This window comes from Oratosquilla oratoria, chromosome 26, assembly GCF_046742065.1.
Source record: "Oratosquilla oratoria isolate Oo_2021 chromosome 26, ASM4674206v1, whole genome shotgun sequence".
In the NCBI taxonomy this organism is placed as follows: Eukaryota; Metazoa; Arthropoda; class Malacostraca; order Stomatopoda; family Squillidae; genus Oratosquilla; species Oratosquilla oratoria.
The window spans coordinates 6,881,945-6,897,533 of NC_134802.1; the positions used below are offsets into that span (position 1 = coordinate 6,881,945).

The 15,589-nt window shown below is 38.5% G+C and overlaps 1 protein-coding gene across 13 annotated transcripts in view; it reads right to left on the reverse strand.

The window, feature by feature from the left end:
• Positions 1 to 15,589, reverse strand: part of LOC143039374 (uncharacterized) — a 1,426,499-nt gene that overhangs the window by 534,372 nt on the left and 876,538 nt on the right. For all 13 annotated transcript variants that reach the window (XM_076209287.1, XM_076209284.1, XM_076209291.1 and 10 more), the window contains one exon: positions 7,350 to 7,552. In XM_076209287.1, the coding sequence (XP_076065402.1) occupies positions 7,350 to 7,552 (203 nt within the window). The remainder of the gene's footprint in view (positions 1 to 7,349; positions 7,553 to 15,589) is intronic.

Consider the following 15,589-nt stretch of genomic DNA (forward strand, 5'->3'; position numbering starts at 1 on the left):
CTCTAGCCAATGAAAAATACTTCTCCATGTAACCTCGTTCACATGATACTAAGTAATTAATCGCCGTTATTTCATTGGTTTATTTTTACTAACATTAATTATCGTAGTCTATGCAAATATTTGGGATCCGTAAAACAGCACTGGTACCAACATCATGAACGTTGGCCGTTTTAGCTCACCCGGAATACGCGAGATCAGGGCCGAGATTGACAGTTCTATTGTCAATCTAGCCTACACTAAACACCCTCTTGCGAGAGTTTGTTAAACTAAACGTCACTTCAGTAAAGACACTTATGAACCGAAACATAGTTGCTGCATGGCAATAAAAACTTGTACACAGTGATAAAAACTTGAACACGGTGATAAAAACTTGTAAGATGAATTATTCCCTCAGGATAGCAAATTACAATTTTTCTGTAAAAATCCGAAATTTTTCATGTATATTTTGTATTCAATAAACTTTTCATGGCTCATATTTCCCACAAAACAATGGACAAACGCAAGCAGGAGTCGCATAAATGCAGTTCACGAGCTTTAGCTACCAGTGACTTTTCCTGGCATGTGCGTTATACGTCGGTGCGCGCTATCTGTGTACTGAGATAACGGAGTGCATGGGTGCGCATTATAACCCGATGCTCATTTTAAGCCGGAAAATACGGTACTTGGACGAAGACATGATAAAAAAAATATTGGTTATACTGATATGGCCTAGACTAGAGTATGTGGCGACATTGTGGTCACCCAGTGCCAAAAAGAATATAAAGAAAATAGAAGGAATCCAGGGAGCAGCAATAAAAATGGCACCTGCACTTGCAAACCTATCATATGAGGAGAGATTAGCTAAACTGGAGTTACCGATGCTGGAGCAAACAAGAGAGAGAGGTGACCTAGTAACTATCTACAGAATCATGAAAGGCACAGAGATACTCGATAGAGAGGACTTACTAAACTGGGACAAGAGAAACACAAGAGGACATGGAAATAAAAAAATAAAAAAAAACATAGCTACAGAAGAGAAATGAAGAAAAACAGTTTTTCACATAGAGTAGTGGACACTTGGAACAAACTGGATAATGAAATAGTATGCACAAAAACCATTCATGAGTTTAAAAGCAAACTAGACACTGTGAGATACAAAGGCGGGACACCACGAGCATAGCTCCCCTTCCTGCAAAATACAACTAGGTAAATTTGTTGATGATTATTCTGGTACCTTTATGGTCTATTTATTGAAAGACAAGAAAGATGCATTATCAGCCACAGAAAGGTATTTGGCTGATACTGCTCCTTTGGGCTCAATCAAATGTATGAGAACTGACAATGGTGGTGAGTATATATCCAAAGAGTTTAGGTCTTTGATTGTGAAACACAAGATAAAGCAGGAGTACACATCCCCTTATTCCCCACATCAAAATGGCACAGCAGAATGTTCATGGAGAACTCTGTGTGAAATGGCAAGATGTTTGTTACTGGAGGCTAATTTACCCAAGATGATGTGGCCATATGTATTGAAAGCCTCTGCATACATATGGAACTAGTGTTATAATTCAAGGATAAGGAAGACACCTGTAGAAGCAATGTCTGGGAGAAAACCTAACTTAAGTAACATGCACGTATTTGGCAGAATATACTATGCATATATTCAGAATTGTAAGAAGTTAGATGCACATTGTAAAAAGGGGGTATTTGTGGGGTATGATGGGCAGAGCCCTGCTTATCTTGTGTATTTTCCTGACCAAGAGGAAGTAAGGAGAGTAAGATGTGTAAGATTTATGGATAAACATGTAGTAGAAATGCCAAAGTCTAATATCTATGAAAGTGATAGTGATGATGAAGTGACGTGTCGCCCCACATCACAAGTTCATCAGCCAGCAGTGAAGGACTCGAACACACAAGGAATGAGAGCAAAACTAGTGAGCTAGACATTGAAGGGAAAAATCCTCCAAGAGTGAGGAACCCACCTAGGTATCTAAATGACTATGTTGTAGAGAAAGATGATGATGATTATAATTTAGCAGGGTACACCACCTATTATTGTCATAAGGTATGTGAGGTCCCAGGGACTTATTTAGAGGCTATGCAGTCCCCAGAGTCACACTTATGGCAAAAAGCAATGGAAGAGGAAATTGATGTCCTAACAGAAAATGAAACTTTTGACCTGATAATGTTACCTGAAGGTAAATCAGTTGTAGGGGGTAAGTGGGTTTTTAATGTGAAAAATTACCTAGATAATGGTGACAAATACAAAGCCAAGTTTGTGGTGAGGGGCTTTTCCCAAGTTCAAGATATAGACTATCATGAAACATTTTCACCAACACCCATGCTTACTTCACGGAGAATGTTATTGCAATTAGCTGTACAAAGTGATTATTTAGTCCATCAGATGGATGTCAGCACTGCATATCTAAATGCAGATATTGACTGTGAGGTCTACTTTGAGCAACCAGAAGGATTTGTAAAAACTGATGAATATGGTAATAAGCTAGTTTGTAAACTAAGGAAATCTCTGTATGGCTTAAAACAGAGTGACATAAATTGGTACAATTTATGACATGGCAGTCTAACTGAGGAGGGATTTGTACAATCGCAAGAAGACCATTGTGTATATCAGAGGACAGATGAAATATCTACTGTATGGATTCTGTTTTGGGTTAATGATATAGTCATAGCTGCTAGTGATAATAAGGTGCTAAATTCTGTCAAGATGAATATGAATAAGAGATTCAAAATGAAAGATTTGGGCAAATTGTCATGGTTTCTTGGCATCGAGTTTGTATTTAACGACCGTTGTATAATAATGAATCAGAAGAGGTATTGTGAGAAAGTTCTAGAACGATTCAACATGTCAGACTGCAAACCAAAGTGTATCCCATGTGATCCTGGTATCTGTAAAACAATAGACTGTGAATCTTGTGTACTAGATAATCCTAAGCTCTATAGGAGAATAGTGGGTAGTCTAATTTATATCATGACTGCAACCAGACCTGACTTATGTCTTGTGGTTACCAAGTTATCACAGTATATGTCAAAACCAACTGTAAATCATCTTGGTTTAGCTAAACATGTTTTAAGGTATGCTAAAGGAACACTTGACTATGGGTTGAAATTTGGTAAATCAGAAGCAGGATTGAAATTGACAGGTTACTGTGATTCTGACTGGGGGTCTGCTGAGGACCACCGTAGTATTACTGGTTATTGTTTCAAAATGAGTACTCATGGTCCACTTATATCTTGGAAGTGCAAGAAACAGAGAGTAGTTGCTCTTTCCACTTGTGAGGCAGAATATGTAGCTATCAGTCATGCTGTACAGGAATGTGATTTTTTAGCTCAACTCTATGCAGATGTAACAGGATATCAGAGAGATACTATAATGCTGTTTGTAGATAACCAAGGTGCAATAGCCTTAGCTAAAAACCCAGTGTATCATCAAAGATCAAAGCATATAGACATCAGATATAATTTCATCAGAAGTCAGATCGAAAATGGATCTGTCAAACTAGTGTATGTACCCTCAGATGAAAACGTTGCAGATATGTTTACTAAACCTCTCTCCAAGGGTACTTTGTGTAAGTTTAGCACAATCAGAGGGTGACTTCAGTTTAAGGGGGTTCTTAACCACTTCACTACAGGCCAAAATCTCACGGGCAGCATTAGCTGCCAGACGTACAATGTTTCGTCATAATACTCGCATCATAAAAAATAGTCATCGCTTATACCAATCGTTCTCTTTCACCCATGAATTTTGATAACCATAGAAAATGTGATGAAGACAGTTTAGAGAGTATGTCATATCTCTCCACATCCAGTTTATTCTTAAAATATTTTGTAGTTTTGGCACTGTTTCTCCATTTAGTTTGTTCCCCTCTATGTGGGAAGCTATTCTTTTTCAAATCTCTTCTGTAACTGTCCTTCTTTAACTTCATTTCATGTCCTCATTTCTCTTCTGTCCCATTTCAATAAGTCGTCTCTATCAAGAATTTCCATCCCTTTCATAATTCTGTAAATGGTCAACAAATCACCTCTTTCTCTTCTCTGTTCCAGTGTTGATAGATGTAATTTATCCAATATTTGCTTGTATGTCAAATTTGATAGTGTAGGTGCCATTTTTGTTGCTGCTCTTTGCATTCTTTCTAATTTTTTTTTTTTTTTTTGTGCTAGGTGCCCATAGTGTTGCAGCATACTCTAGTTTAGGTCTTATTAGTGCAACCACTATTTTCGTTATCATTTCTTCATCCATATAGTCAAAGGCCACTTTCATTGATCTTAATAAGTTAAAAGTCTCTCCAACTAGTTTATTGACATGTATATCAGGTGTCAAGTCACTTGAGATAATCCCAGGTCCCTTTCTGAGTTGACTTTTCTGACTTCCTTGGTACCAATTTTATATTGACCCAATATTCTATTTTTGCTTTTTCCAAATTCCATTATACTGCATTTCATAATGTTAAAGTTCATTTCACACCTCTGACTCCATTCCTATATTTTGTCTAGGTCTTCTTGTAGCAATCTGCAATTTTCTTCTTTGCTTACTCTCTTGAGTAATTTGGCATTGTCAGCAAAGAAGTTCATGTAACATTTCACTCCCTCGTCCATATCATTTACATATATGGCAAACATTAAAGGAGCCAATACAGAGCCTTGTGGGATGCCACTTATCACATCTCCGTAGTTCGGATTTTTGTCTGTAAGTACCACTCTCATTTTTCTCCCACTTAAGATATCCTTCATCTATTCCAGTAGCTTACCTTGTATTCCTCCTATTATTTCAATTTTTCTTATCAGCTTTTTACGTGGTACTTTGTCAAAAGCTTTCTGCAAGTCCAAGAAGGCGCAATCTGCCCAGTCATCTCTTTCTTGTATTATTTCAATTAATCTCGAGTAAAAGCATATTAAGTTTGTGGTACAAGATCTTCCACTTCTAAAGCCAAATTGTTTAGGGTTTAATATTTCATTCTCTTCCAAGTGTTTGATCTATTTGTTTCTGTTAACTTTTTTGCATATTTTTGTTACTGTGCTTGTAAGGGATACTGGTATGTAGTTTGTAGGATCTTCTTTGTGTGTGCTTCAGCCTCCCTCACCAGCATCACATTTACCTAGTTGTATTTTACAGTATGAGAGCTATGCTCGTAGTGACCCATTTTTGTATCTCTCCACATCCAGTTTATTCTTAAAATCTTGTTTAGTTTTAGCACTCACTGTTTCACCGTTTAGTTTGTTCCAGACATCAATCACTCCATCTGGGAAGCTATTCTTTTTCCAATCTCTTCTTTAACTGTCCTTATTTAACTTCATTTCATGTCCTCTTGTTTCTCTTTTGTCCCATTTCAATAAGTGGTCTGTATCAAGAATTTCCATCCCATTCATGATTCTGTAAATGGTCAACAAATCACCTCTTTCTCTTCTCTGTTCCAGTGTTGATAGATGTAATTTATCCAATATTTGTTCGTATGTCAAATTTGATAGTGTAGGTGCCATTTTTGCATTCTTTCTAATTCTCTTATGTTTTTTTGTGCTACTTGCCCATAGTGTTGCAGCATACTCTAGTTTAGGTCTTATTAGTGCAACCACTATTTTCTTTATCATTTCTTTATCCATGTAGTTGAAGGCCACTTTCATTGATCTCAATAAGTTAAAAGTCTCTCCAAATAATTTATTGACATGTATATCAGGTGTCAAGTCACTTCAGACAATCACTCCCAGGTCCCTTTCTGAATTCACTTTTTTGACTTCCTTGGTACCAATTTTATATTGACCTAATATTCTATTTTTTCTTTTTCCAAATTCCATTATACTACATTTCTTAATGTTAAAGTTCATTTCACACCTCTGACTCTATTCTCATATTTTGTCTAGGTCTTCTTATAGCAATCTGCAATCTTCTTCTGTGCTTACTCTCTTGAGTAATTTGGCATCATCAGCAAAGAAGTTCATGTAACACTTCACTCCCTCGTCCATATCATTTACATATATGGCAAACATTAAAGGAGCCAATACAGAGCCTTGCAGGGCACCACTTATCACATCTTCCCAGTTCGAATTTTTGTCTGTAAGTACCACTCTCATTTTTCTCCCACTTAAGAAATCCTTCATCCATTCCAGTAGCTTACCTTGTAATCCTCCTATTATATCAATATTTCTTATTAAATTTTATGTGGTACTTTGTCAAAAGCTTTCTGCAAGTCCAATAAGGCACAATCTGCCCAGCCATCTCTTTCTTGTATTATCTCTATTAATCTTGAGTAAATGCATATTAAGTTTGTGGTACACGATCTTCCACTTCTAAAGCCAAATTGTTTAGGGTTTACTATTTTATTTTCTTCCAAGTGTTAGACCCATTTGTTTCTGATAACTTTTTTGCATATTTTTGCTACTGTGCTTATAAGGGATACCAGTCTGAAGTTTGTAGGATCTTCTTTGTTTCCTCCTTTATATAGTGGTACTATGTTTGCATCATTCCAATCTTGCCGTACCTTTCCTTCTTTAAGTGAAAAGTCTATTCTCTTGTATAATTTTTCTGTCAGTTCATCTATACACTCTTTCAGTATCCAATTTGCAATTCCATCCAGTCCATCCAATTTCCTAACATCTAAGTTTTTTATTTGGTCTCTTATTTCTTTCTGCGTTACCTTTATTTCTTTCATTTTAGGGGGTCTTTCTTGTTGTCCATCTTCCCAAATTTGTGAGCCCTCAATTGTAAAAACAGATCTGAAATGTCTGATCATAACTTCTGCCATTTCTGTGTTGTCTATTTATTCCTTACCTCCTTCACGCAGTTTTACAATTTTGTGTTTGTCCTTTGATTTATCATTTACATATCTGTAACAGAGTTTAGGTTGATCCTTATATTTGTCTATGATATCTTTTTCATAGTTTCTTTTTTCTTTCCTGCGTATATTCACATATTCGTTCCTAAGTTTTATATATGTTTGCCATTTGGATGTTTTTTTGTCTATTTTCCATCTTTTCCAGGCTTTGTCTCTCCTATCTTTAGCCTCACTGCACCTCACATAATGCCTTCCAGTCAACCATGTCATAAGCCTTCTCTAGACTGATGGGGTAAAGCTGTTAAGTGCATTCAAAAGCTTTTATGTTGGTAGTAGAGCCTGCATTAGGGTTGGGAATGGTGAGAATAAGTGTTCTGAGGTGAAGATGGGGCTGTGCCAGAGTTGTGGTATATCACCATGGTTGAAAAAGAAATAAGTAAGTGAAATACTTACCTAACAGGTTAAGACTTTAAAAGGTCTTCTGCTGTATTGTAGTTACCATGACAAGATGATATCAAATGAAAGGATAAAATTCTATTATACATTGGCACATCTTGAACTACACAAAATATGCTATAAAATTACCTCATCTTTCTCCAAAAATGGTCTACAATCCCCTAAATAATGGATTACACTTCTGTTCTTGATAAGTGGTGAATGATAAGTAAGACGAGCAAATGTTTTATCTGAATTTGCATCAATTACATGAGTAGTCTCCACTAATCCAAAGTCATTGGCTGAAAGACGAATATCTCCTATATGTTTCCACTTAAAGATGTCAAGTTTGTCTGGAAGGAAAATTGTTAGAAGTTTAATTACTTGTTCATATAAATAAAAAAAATCAAAGAATATTTTTGTCCTTTGAACAAACACAAGATACATTAGCTCATGACACCAAGATTAAGAAATGAATGAAAAATGAAGAGGAATATATAGACTGTCACATGAAGATTTAGGTTACGTCTATAAATGCAGTCAGGAGTGCCTGATGGAAAAGAGAAAGGGAAAAAATCATGGACTTATATAATTAATAAATCCATTGGTACAGGTCTCTCTTGCAGGAGACCCATGGTCTCCAGGTAACCAGCTAGTGGATTGACCCACAAATCACTGAAGGAAGAGATATTGTGTTATCTGGGTAAAGCTAGTATTTACCTAACTGAAGTATACAGGATATCCCATCTCCTCCTCTGTAAGTTACCATACCTAGCACCAAATTCATATAGAGTTCCAACCTAGTTTATATCCTTGATTTCCAGTTATCATATTTAGATTTGAACCCATGTGTTGTTCCAGCTGGGGCTATATCATCTTCAAAGCTATTCCAACTATCTATGCCTCTATATGTAAAAACTGTTTTTCTTCACATCCTTTAAACATATAGTCTTACTTAATTTGTTCTATTGACCTTTTAAAGCCCTCCCATCCTTAACCAAATAATCTCTTCTGTTAAAGTAATTTATCCCCTTTAGTGACCTGAATACTATAATCATATCACCTCCTCTTCTATCTTTCAAAATTGGCAGACCCAGTTCTTTTAGTCTTTCCCCATATGGTTTATCTACCAGGCTCAGGACCAGTTTGGTTGCTGCCCTTTGCATTATCTCAATCTTGCTTACAAGTATGTCCTTCACTCTGTGTGGGGACTATACTACTGATGCATATTACAGTCTTGGATGGATTGGGGTTTTGATTATTTCTTTTTTTCTTCATCTCTTTATCCATCGAGTGAAAAGCCACTTTAATATTCTGCAGCAGTCCACATTTCTCTCCTACAATCCTGCTGATATGTCTGTCAGGTGACAGGTTGTCTTTTATCAACATTCTCCAATCGCTTGAGAGATATTTTTCTGTGTGGGGTTAATGTCTGGATAGGTTTCATAGACACAGTACTTTGGAAATTAGTTTCATACATTTATTTTGTGATCTAAGTGTGTATGTGCTTCTGTATAGATATAATGTGTGGTGCAGGTGGTAGGCTGTTGTACATGATTGAGTAGAGTGATGATAGTGTATTTTTGTTGCATTTTGTTGGTTGTGCTTGTATGAAGTAATGAGATGGGTGGGTTGGGTTGAGGGCTCATGCAAAAAAACTGTGTACCTACTGTATCATTTTAATACCATTTTGTACAGGCAGGATTTTGCTTTTAATATGCAAATGTTCTATTGGAGTGGTGGGTGCATCCTGTTATTATTCTCATTTATCTATTTTGTAATGTTTTTGATGATTGATTTACCAAATTTTTGGCTTGAAGGCCAAGCGCCAGAGCCGGTAGACCATTCAGCGCATATCTATCATTTATAAATAGGTAAAAATTCAAGTAAAACAGTAAAAACAATAACCACTCACAAAAACACATCAGAACAAGATACACCCACAAACAATCATATACAAAATTTTAAATTTCATAAAATAAATTGATGTCTTTTAAAAACTTTATAACATTCTTCACATGAGCCTCCTCTCCTAAAACTTCTTTAAGAGATAAATTTGTTAAAAAGTTTGCCTTGTATTTACCTAGTTGTATTTACCTAGTTGTATTTTACGGGAAGGGGAGCTATGCTCGTGGTGTCCCGTCTTCATATCTCATTTTATCTAAACTATTTTTAAATTCATGTATTGTTTTAGCACACACCACTTTCTCATCTAACTTGTTCCAACTGTCTATTACTCTGTGAGGAAAGCTGTTCTTTTTCAGATCTCTTCTGTAGCTGTCTTTCTTGATTTTCTTTCCGTGTCCTCTTGTATTTCTATCATCCCATTTTATCAGATTCTATCAATAATTTCTATGCCTTTCATGATTCTGTAAATAGCTATCAAATCTCCTCTCTCTCTTCTTTGCTCTAGTGTCTGTAGTTCAAGTTTTGCTAGTCTCTCTTCATATGATAGTTTTGAGAGTGTTGGTGCCAATTTTGTAATTGTTCTTTGTATTCTTTCAAGTTTTGTTATACATTTTTTTGTACTTGGTGACCACATCGTTGCAGCATATTCCAATCTTGGTCTTATCAGAGTGATTAGAATTTTCATCACCTTTTCTTCATCCAGGTATGTAAATGCCACTGTGCCATTACGAGCAGTAACGGGGCCTTTTCCATGATTCTATGTATCTCAATTTTTGCATATATTTTGTCTTAAGCCCGTTTCCCCTGGAAAAGGTATCAGTTTCGTTTCTGTAATGTATTTATTTTCAAGTGTATTCCGAGCAGAGATTATTTCTGTTTATTTCCAATTTTCTGTAAGTTGTCTGCAAGCTGTGCTGCAAGATAACATCCCATTATTTGTACGATGTTTGCCTTTAATTTAGATTAAGATTAAGTTGTATGAAGAACCTCTGCCGTTTGTGACGTCACGGCTAGCGACTAACGCTTTTAGTATTGAGTGAGAACTCTCCGTGTTTACACCCATTTTTCAACCCTCTTTGCGGCTAACTCAGTAAGTTGCATTTTCGAGCCAAATTTATGTTATATTGGAGTATCTGCTATTTCAAAAGGTGTATTCTTAAGCTTGTGTATATATATTGTGTACAGATTCTTTGTAATTTTTCCCATTTTTCATGTTTTTTGGCTCGTAGGTGTGTGAGCCTAACCAGTACTTTTTCCGTGTTTTCAGTTTTCATCTCCTCTCATGTAAAGGGGCAATTCCTCTTATGTAAGGAGCAACTCCTCCTCTTTTCTATTGTCTAAATATACATGACAATTACACAAGTGATCCTTCTTGCCCTTTCGTGTGAGTGAACAATCCAACATGTAAGAGGGCAACACCATTAGCCATGTTTTTACCTCCAGAACAAGCCAGTTTGCTGCGTCACAATGAAAATGAGTGCATTAGCACTCCCTGCCGATGAAAACAAAGAAGATCATCGCCTATGCAACGAGGTGAATGAATTGGGGAGTGCCGCAAAAAGAGGTAACCTTGTTAAAAGTGGAGCCACATGCCATGCTTGAAGTGACGCCCAGTGCACCGTTGCCACGTCTCAACTCGCTTCATCGTCAGCAGCCACATGGCCCAACGTGCCTTTCAACATATACAAATTGTATCAAGTGTCATTAGTGTGCAAATGCAGTGACAGTAATTAGTAAAATTATTGTCGCCCTGTTGTGACCGAGTGGTCCTCAGTTGTCGATGTGGCAACAATGTATAGATGTGCCAAGTGCTTAGTGAACTTATTGTCGCCTTGTTGTGACCGCGTGGTCCCCAGTTGTCGATGTGGCAACAATGTAGAAGTGCCAAGTTTCACCATGTTACATCACGTGACTCAAGGCTTCCATCATGTTTTTCAATGTATATGTGTGTTACTAAATTTAAATTCGTATATATAAGTTTTTAGACACATGTTAGTGAAGGCAAAGCTACATTACCTAGCCCTGTTCTCCGTATTGCATCGATTAATATTAGATATATGTATGTGCATACGTGTCGTGAGCCTGATGTAGAATGAACCACTGTAAGGTGTAATCAATTCTAGTTCCATTACCTTTAAGTTTCTTATATATGTATGTCAGTGACTACTTACCCCGCGGGCTTCCTTCATAGATAAGTCGAGTTTTCCTTGCATTCTTATATCGCAATCTACTGTGTGATCTCTTATTGTCTAACCTTGCATTGGCACTATGGCCTCTACCCACAGTATGGATGAAAGGCCTATCTCTACCAGAGTAAGGACTCTTACTGCCAAAGGGCAAGAAGTATACCAAGAAATAACTGACCAATATGAACGCCAAATCAAATTGTTTAGAGATGAGGTACAGTCCTTAGAGAAAAGGATTTTGGTACTAAATTGTATAAAGTTCATGGTGAATACCAGGATACTGTACAGAAGTATCTAGCATACTTAATGCGTGAACGCACTACAGAAAGCCGGATTCGTGCTGAATTAGAGAGTAAGGAAGACAGGAATTTTCAGGCATTTTTTCAACAGGTAATCAGTAATTATGCATCTTCTTCCTCAGTCAAAGTCACGGAAGAGGAACACCACACTGAACCCTCTTTACAAAGTGACCTGAAGTCCAGTCAAGCTCCTTTAACCTTCACTGACCACTCCGAGCTTTGTAAACCTCCATCCATGAAAGGCAGTTCAAGAAGGTCAGTTAGGTCAAGCCATTCCGGTAGCACCAGTGCTAGCGTTGCTGCAATGAGGCAACAGGCTAAAGTGGAGGCCGCTCATATCAGGGTCAAGTTTGCCGAGCAAGAAGGTCAGCTTTTAAAGGAAAAGGCTGACAAGGAAGCCCAAAGGTCAAGAGAAGAAGCTGAAATGCAAGCCAGGCTTAAGGTCATAGAACATCGAAGGGAGTTGGAGGTAGCTGAAGCTGAACTTCGGCACCTAGGATCCGACAGTGATTGGGAAACATGCAGTGAAGAGGAACAACTGAAAGGAACAGTTGTTACCCGCTCCCAGCTATATGTACAGCAGCAAGGTAGTATGTTAGATATTTCAGCTAGTCAGAAAGATCCTGTAGGCCTGAACCCTGAAAGTCCTGTTTTCAAACCCTGATCTGATCTCAAATTTAACTCACAGCCTGTTAACAATGTTCCATTCAGCTTTGAACCTTGCACTGAGGAAGTAAACATAAAGCCTGTGCAACCTGCACAGCAACCCATTGCTAACCATAGCACTTCTCTGTCACAACCTGCAGTGAAGCCTCCTTGTAGCAAGTGTCCTAGATCAGGTACATCCTCCAATTATGTTGATTTCACCAAGTTTCTCATGCGGAAAGAATTATTTCTTAGCAGACTGTCTAAGTTCGATGATACTGCTGAGAATTATGCTGTCTGGAGAGAGTTTCGGTGAAGTCATGCAAGAGTTAGATATCCCACGCAAGGAGGTAATAGATCTGTTAATTAAGCACCTAGGTCCTGAATCTAAAAAATGGGCCCTTACGATTAGATCCTCAAATGCCAATAACCCTAGTATAGCGTGCAGTAGAATCTGGGAACGCTTGAATGACAGGTTTGCTGCCCCTGAGATCGTTGAGGCTTCGATTAAAAAGAAGTTAGATAATTTTCCAAAGTTAACACCTAAAGATACAATCAAATTGTTTGATTTGTGTGATATCCTGTCCCAGATAGAAGCTTTGAAAGCTAACCCTGTCTACAGTACTCTCTTTGCCTATTATGATGCTTCTTCAGGTATCAATCCTATTGTCGCTAAACTTCCATTCTATGTACAGGAAAAGTGGATTAGCAAGGCCATGAACTACAAAACCACCTACTGTGTACCGTATCCACCCTTCACCTTCGTGCAGTTTGTGAAGGAGATGGCAAGGGTTAAGAACGATCCATGTTTTGCCATCCATAACTTCAGTGCTGACAGGTCTATGAAATCAGAGAGGCCACCTTCTTTCAGGCTTCCTCATGTACGTGTGAAGAAGACTGACACCAAGTTGCCTGGTGGTAGTAAGACTCCTGAGACGACCACGGCTGCTGACATGTCTGTTAACGCTGCTAGTTCCACTAATCAAGGTAAAGCAGGGAAAGGGAGGGCTTGTATTTATCACAACTCTGACGTGCATAATTCAAATTTCTGCAAGGCTTTCCGTACCTTGTCTGTAAGCGAAAGGAAGGATTTCCTAAGTGACAAAGGTATGTGTTATAAGTGTTGTAAAGATGACCATCCTTCTTCCAGCTGCAAAGAAACACTGTTTTGTAAGCTCTGTAAAGCTTCCACTCATGTGGCTGCCTTACACTATGATGAACCCAGAGCAAAAAGAAGTCCTGCTCAAGCTGTAACACAGCATGGAAGGGAGGTTGCTCAAGATAAGACACCTCACTTCCCTGTAACCGACCAAGTGCCACTTCCTAATGTTCCTACTCCTGTAGTCAAGACTCATGGAGGGGAGGATGCTGCGGTCAATTCGAAATGCACCTTGATTTGCAGTAACCCCACATCCATGAGTAAGTCCTGTGCCAAGACCTTCTTGGTGAAAGTCTATCCTGAGAGTAAGCCAGAGCTCGGAGTGTGGTGTTATGCCATCCTAGACGATCAATGCAATTGCTCTTTAGCAAAATCTGAGTTTTTTTACTTGTTTGATAAGCAGAGTAAAAGGGTTTCATACCGTCTAGCTACCTGTGCAGGCGTAACGGGTGCTTCTGGGCGCACCACCAGAAATTACACCATTATGTCCTGGCATAACTCACATGAGATACATGTCCCTCTGCTAGTGGAATGTGACAACATTCCCAATGTGAGAGAAGAGATACCCACTCCTGCCATAGCTCGTGGCTATACTCATTTGTCCGACCTTGCTGAACATATTCCACCTTTAGTCCCACAGGTCGAGATTCTACTCATCATTGGTCGAGATGTACCTTCAGCCCATTACATTTTTGACCAGAGAATCGGACCTGTCAACGCCCCCTAGCTCAACAGACAAGCCTGGGATGGGCAATCATTGGAGAAGTGTGTGTCCACGGCACTTGTGTGCCTCCTGTCATTAGCAATTTTAAGACGTCCTTTGTACATGATAGGCGTCCCTCCATAGTTGCACCATGTGATAACCAGATTTATGTCTCTGAGGTAAAAGATGATTTATTCAAAGTAACCAAAGATGATGACAAGACTGCCCTGTCGATTGAAGACAGGAAGTTCCTAGATGTCATGAACACAGAATTCCGGAAGGATCAGTGGCCATTGGGTCATGCCACTACCTTTCCGTCCTAATGTTGTAACCACCAGTAATAATAGAGACTTTGTGTGGCACCATACACTGTCTCTTCATCGTAGTCTCAACACAAAGCCTGAAAAACGTAAGCATATGATGGCCTTCATGCAAAAGATGTTAGATCGTGGGCATGTTGAAGTTGCACCCCCATTGAAGTCTGATCAGAAGTGTTGGTATCTTCCCTTGTTTGGGGTATACCATCCCAAGAAACCTGACAAGATCAGAGTTGTGTTCGACTCTTCTGCTAAATCCAGAGAGTTTTCCCTGAATGACATGCTAATGTCAGGTCCTGATATGATGAACAGCATTCTTGGGATCCTTCTACGTTTCCATCAGGAAGCTGTAGCAGTAGCAGCTGACGTAGAACAAATGTTCTACAACTTCAAGGTGAAGACTGAGCAAAGAGATTACCTCAGATTCTTCTGGTACAAGGATAACGACCCTGATCAAAAGTTAATTAAGTACAGAATGACTGTACACATCTTCGGAAATACCCCATCCCCCGCCATTGCCACCTATGGCTTACGTAAGTCTATAGAAAATGCCTCTCCTGAAGTTCGTCATTTCATAGAGAACAACTTCTATGTTGATGATGGGTTAGCATCTCTGCCAGATGCAGAGACTGCTTACAAGTTAATCCAAGACTCTAAGTCAGCACTCCAAGAAGTAGGATGCTTACGCTTGCACAAGATAACTTCCAACAGTAAAGAAGTACTGTCTAAGTTTGCCACCAGTGAGTTGGCTGATAACCTTCAAGAGCTGAACCTAACTTCTGACTCCATGCCTATGCAATCTAGCCTAGGTTTCCTATGGGATATCCAAAAGGATGTTTTTGTGTATAGATTTATTGATTCAGAAAAACCTGTAACAAAAAGAGGTATACTGTCTGTTGTAGTCTGTTTGATCCCATGGGCTTCTTAGCTCCAGTAATAATAGTGGGAAAACTACTCCTGAGGGAGATTACTGACCTAAAGTGTGGTTGGGATGAACCCATACCAGCTAAGATCCAGAACAGATGGTCCAGATGGCTAACGTCCTTAAAGAACCTCAAGGACATAAGCATAAATTGTCAGTTTGCTAATATTTCTTTGTCTCAAGCTCATAGGATAGAGCTTCATACCTTTTCAGATGCCTCCAGAGAAGCAGTAGGAGCCATATCATATCTT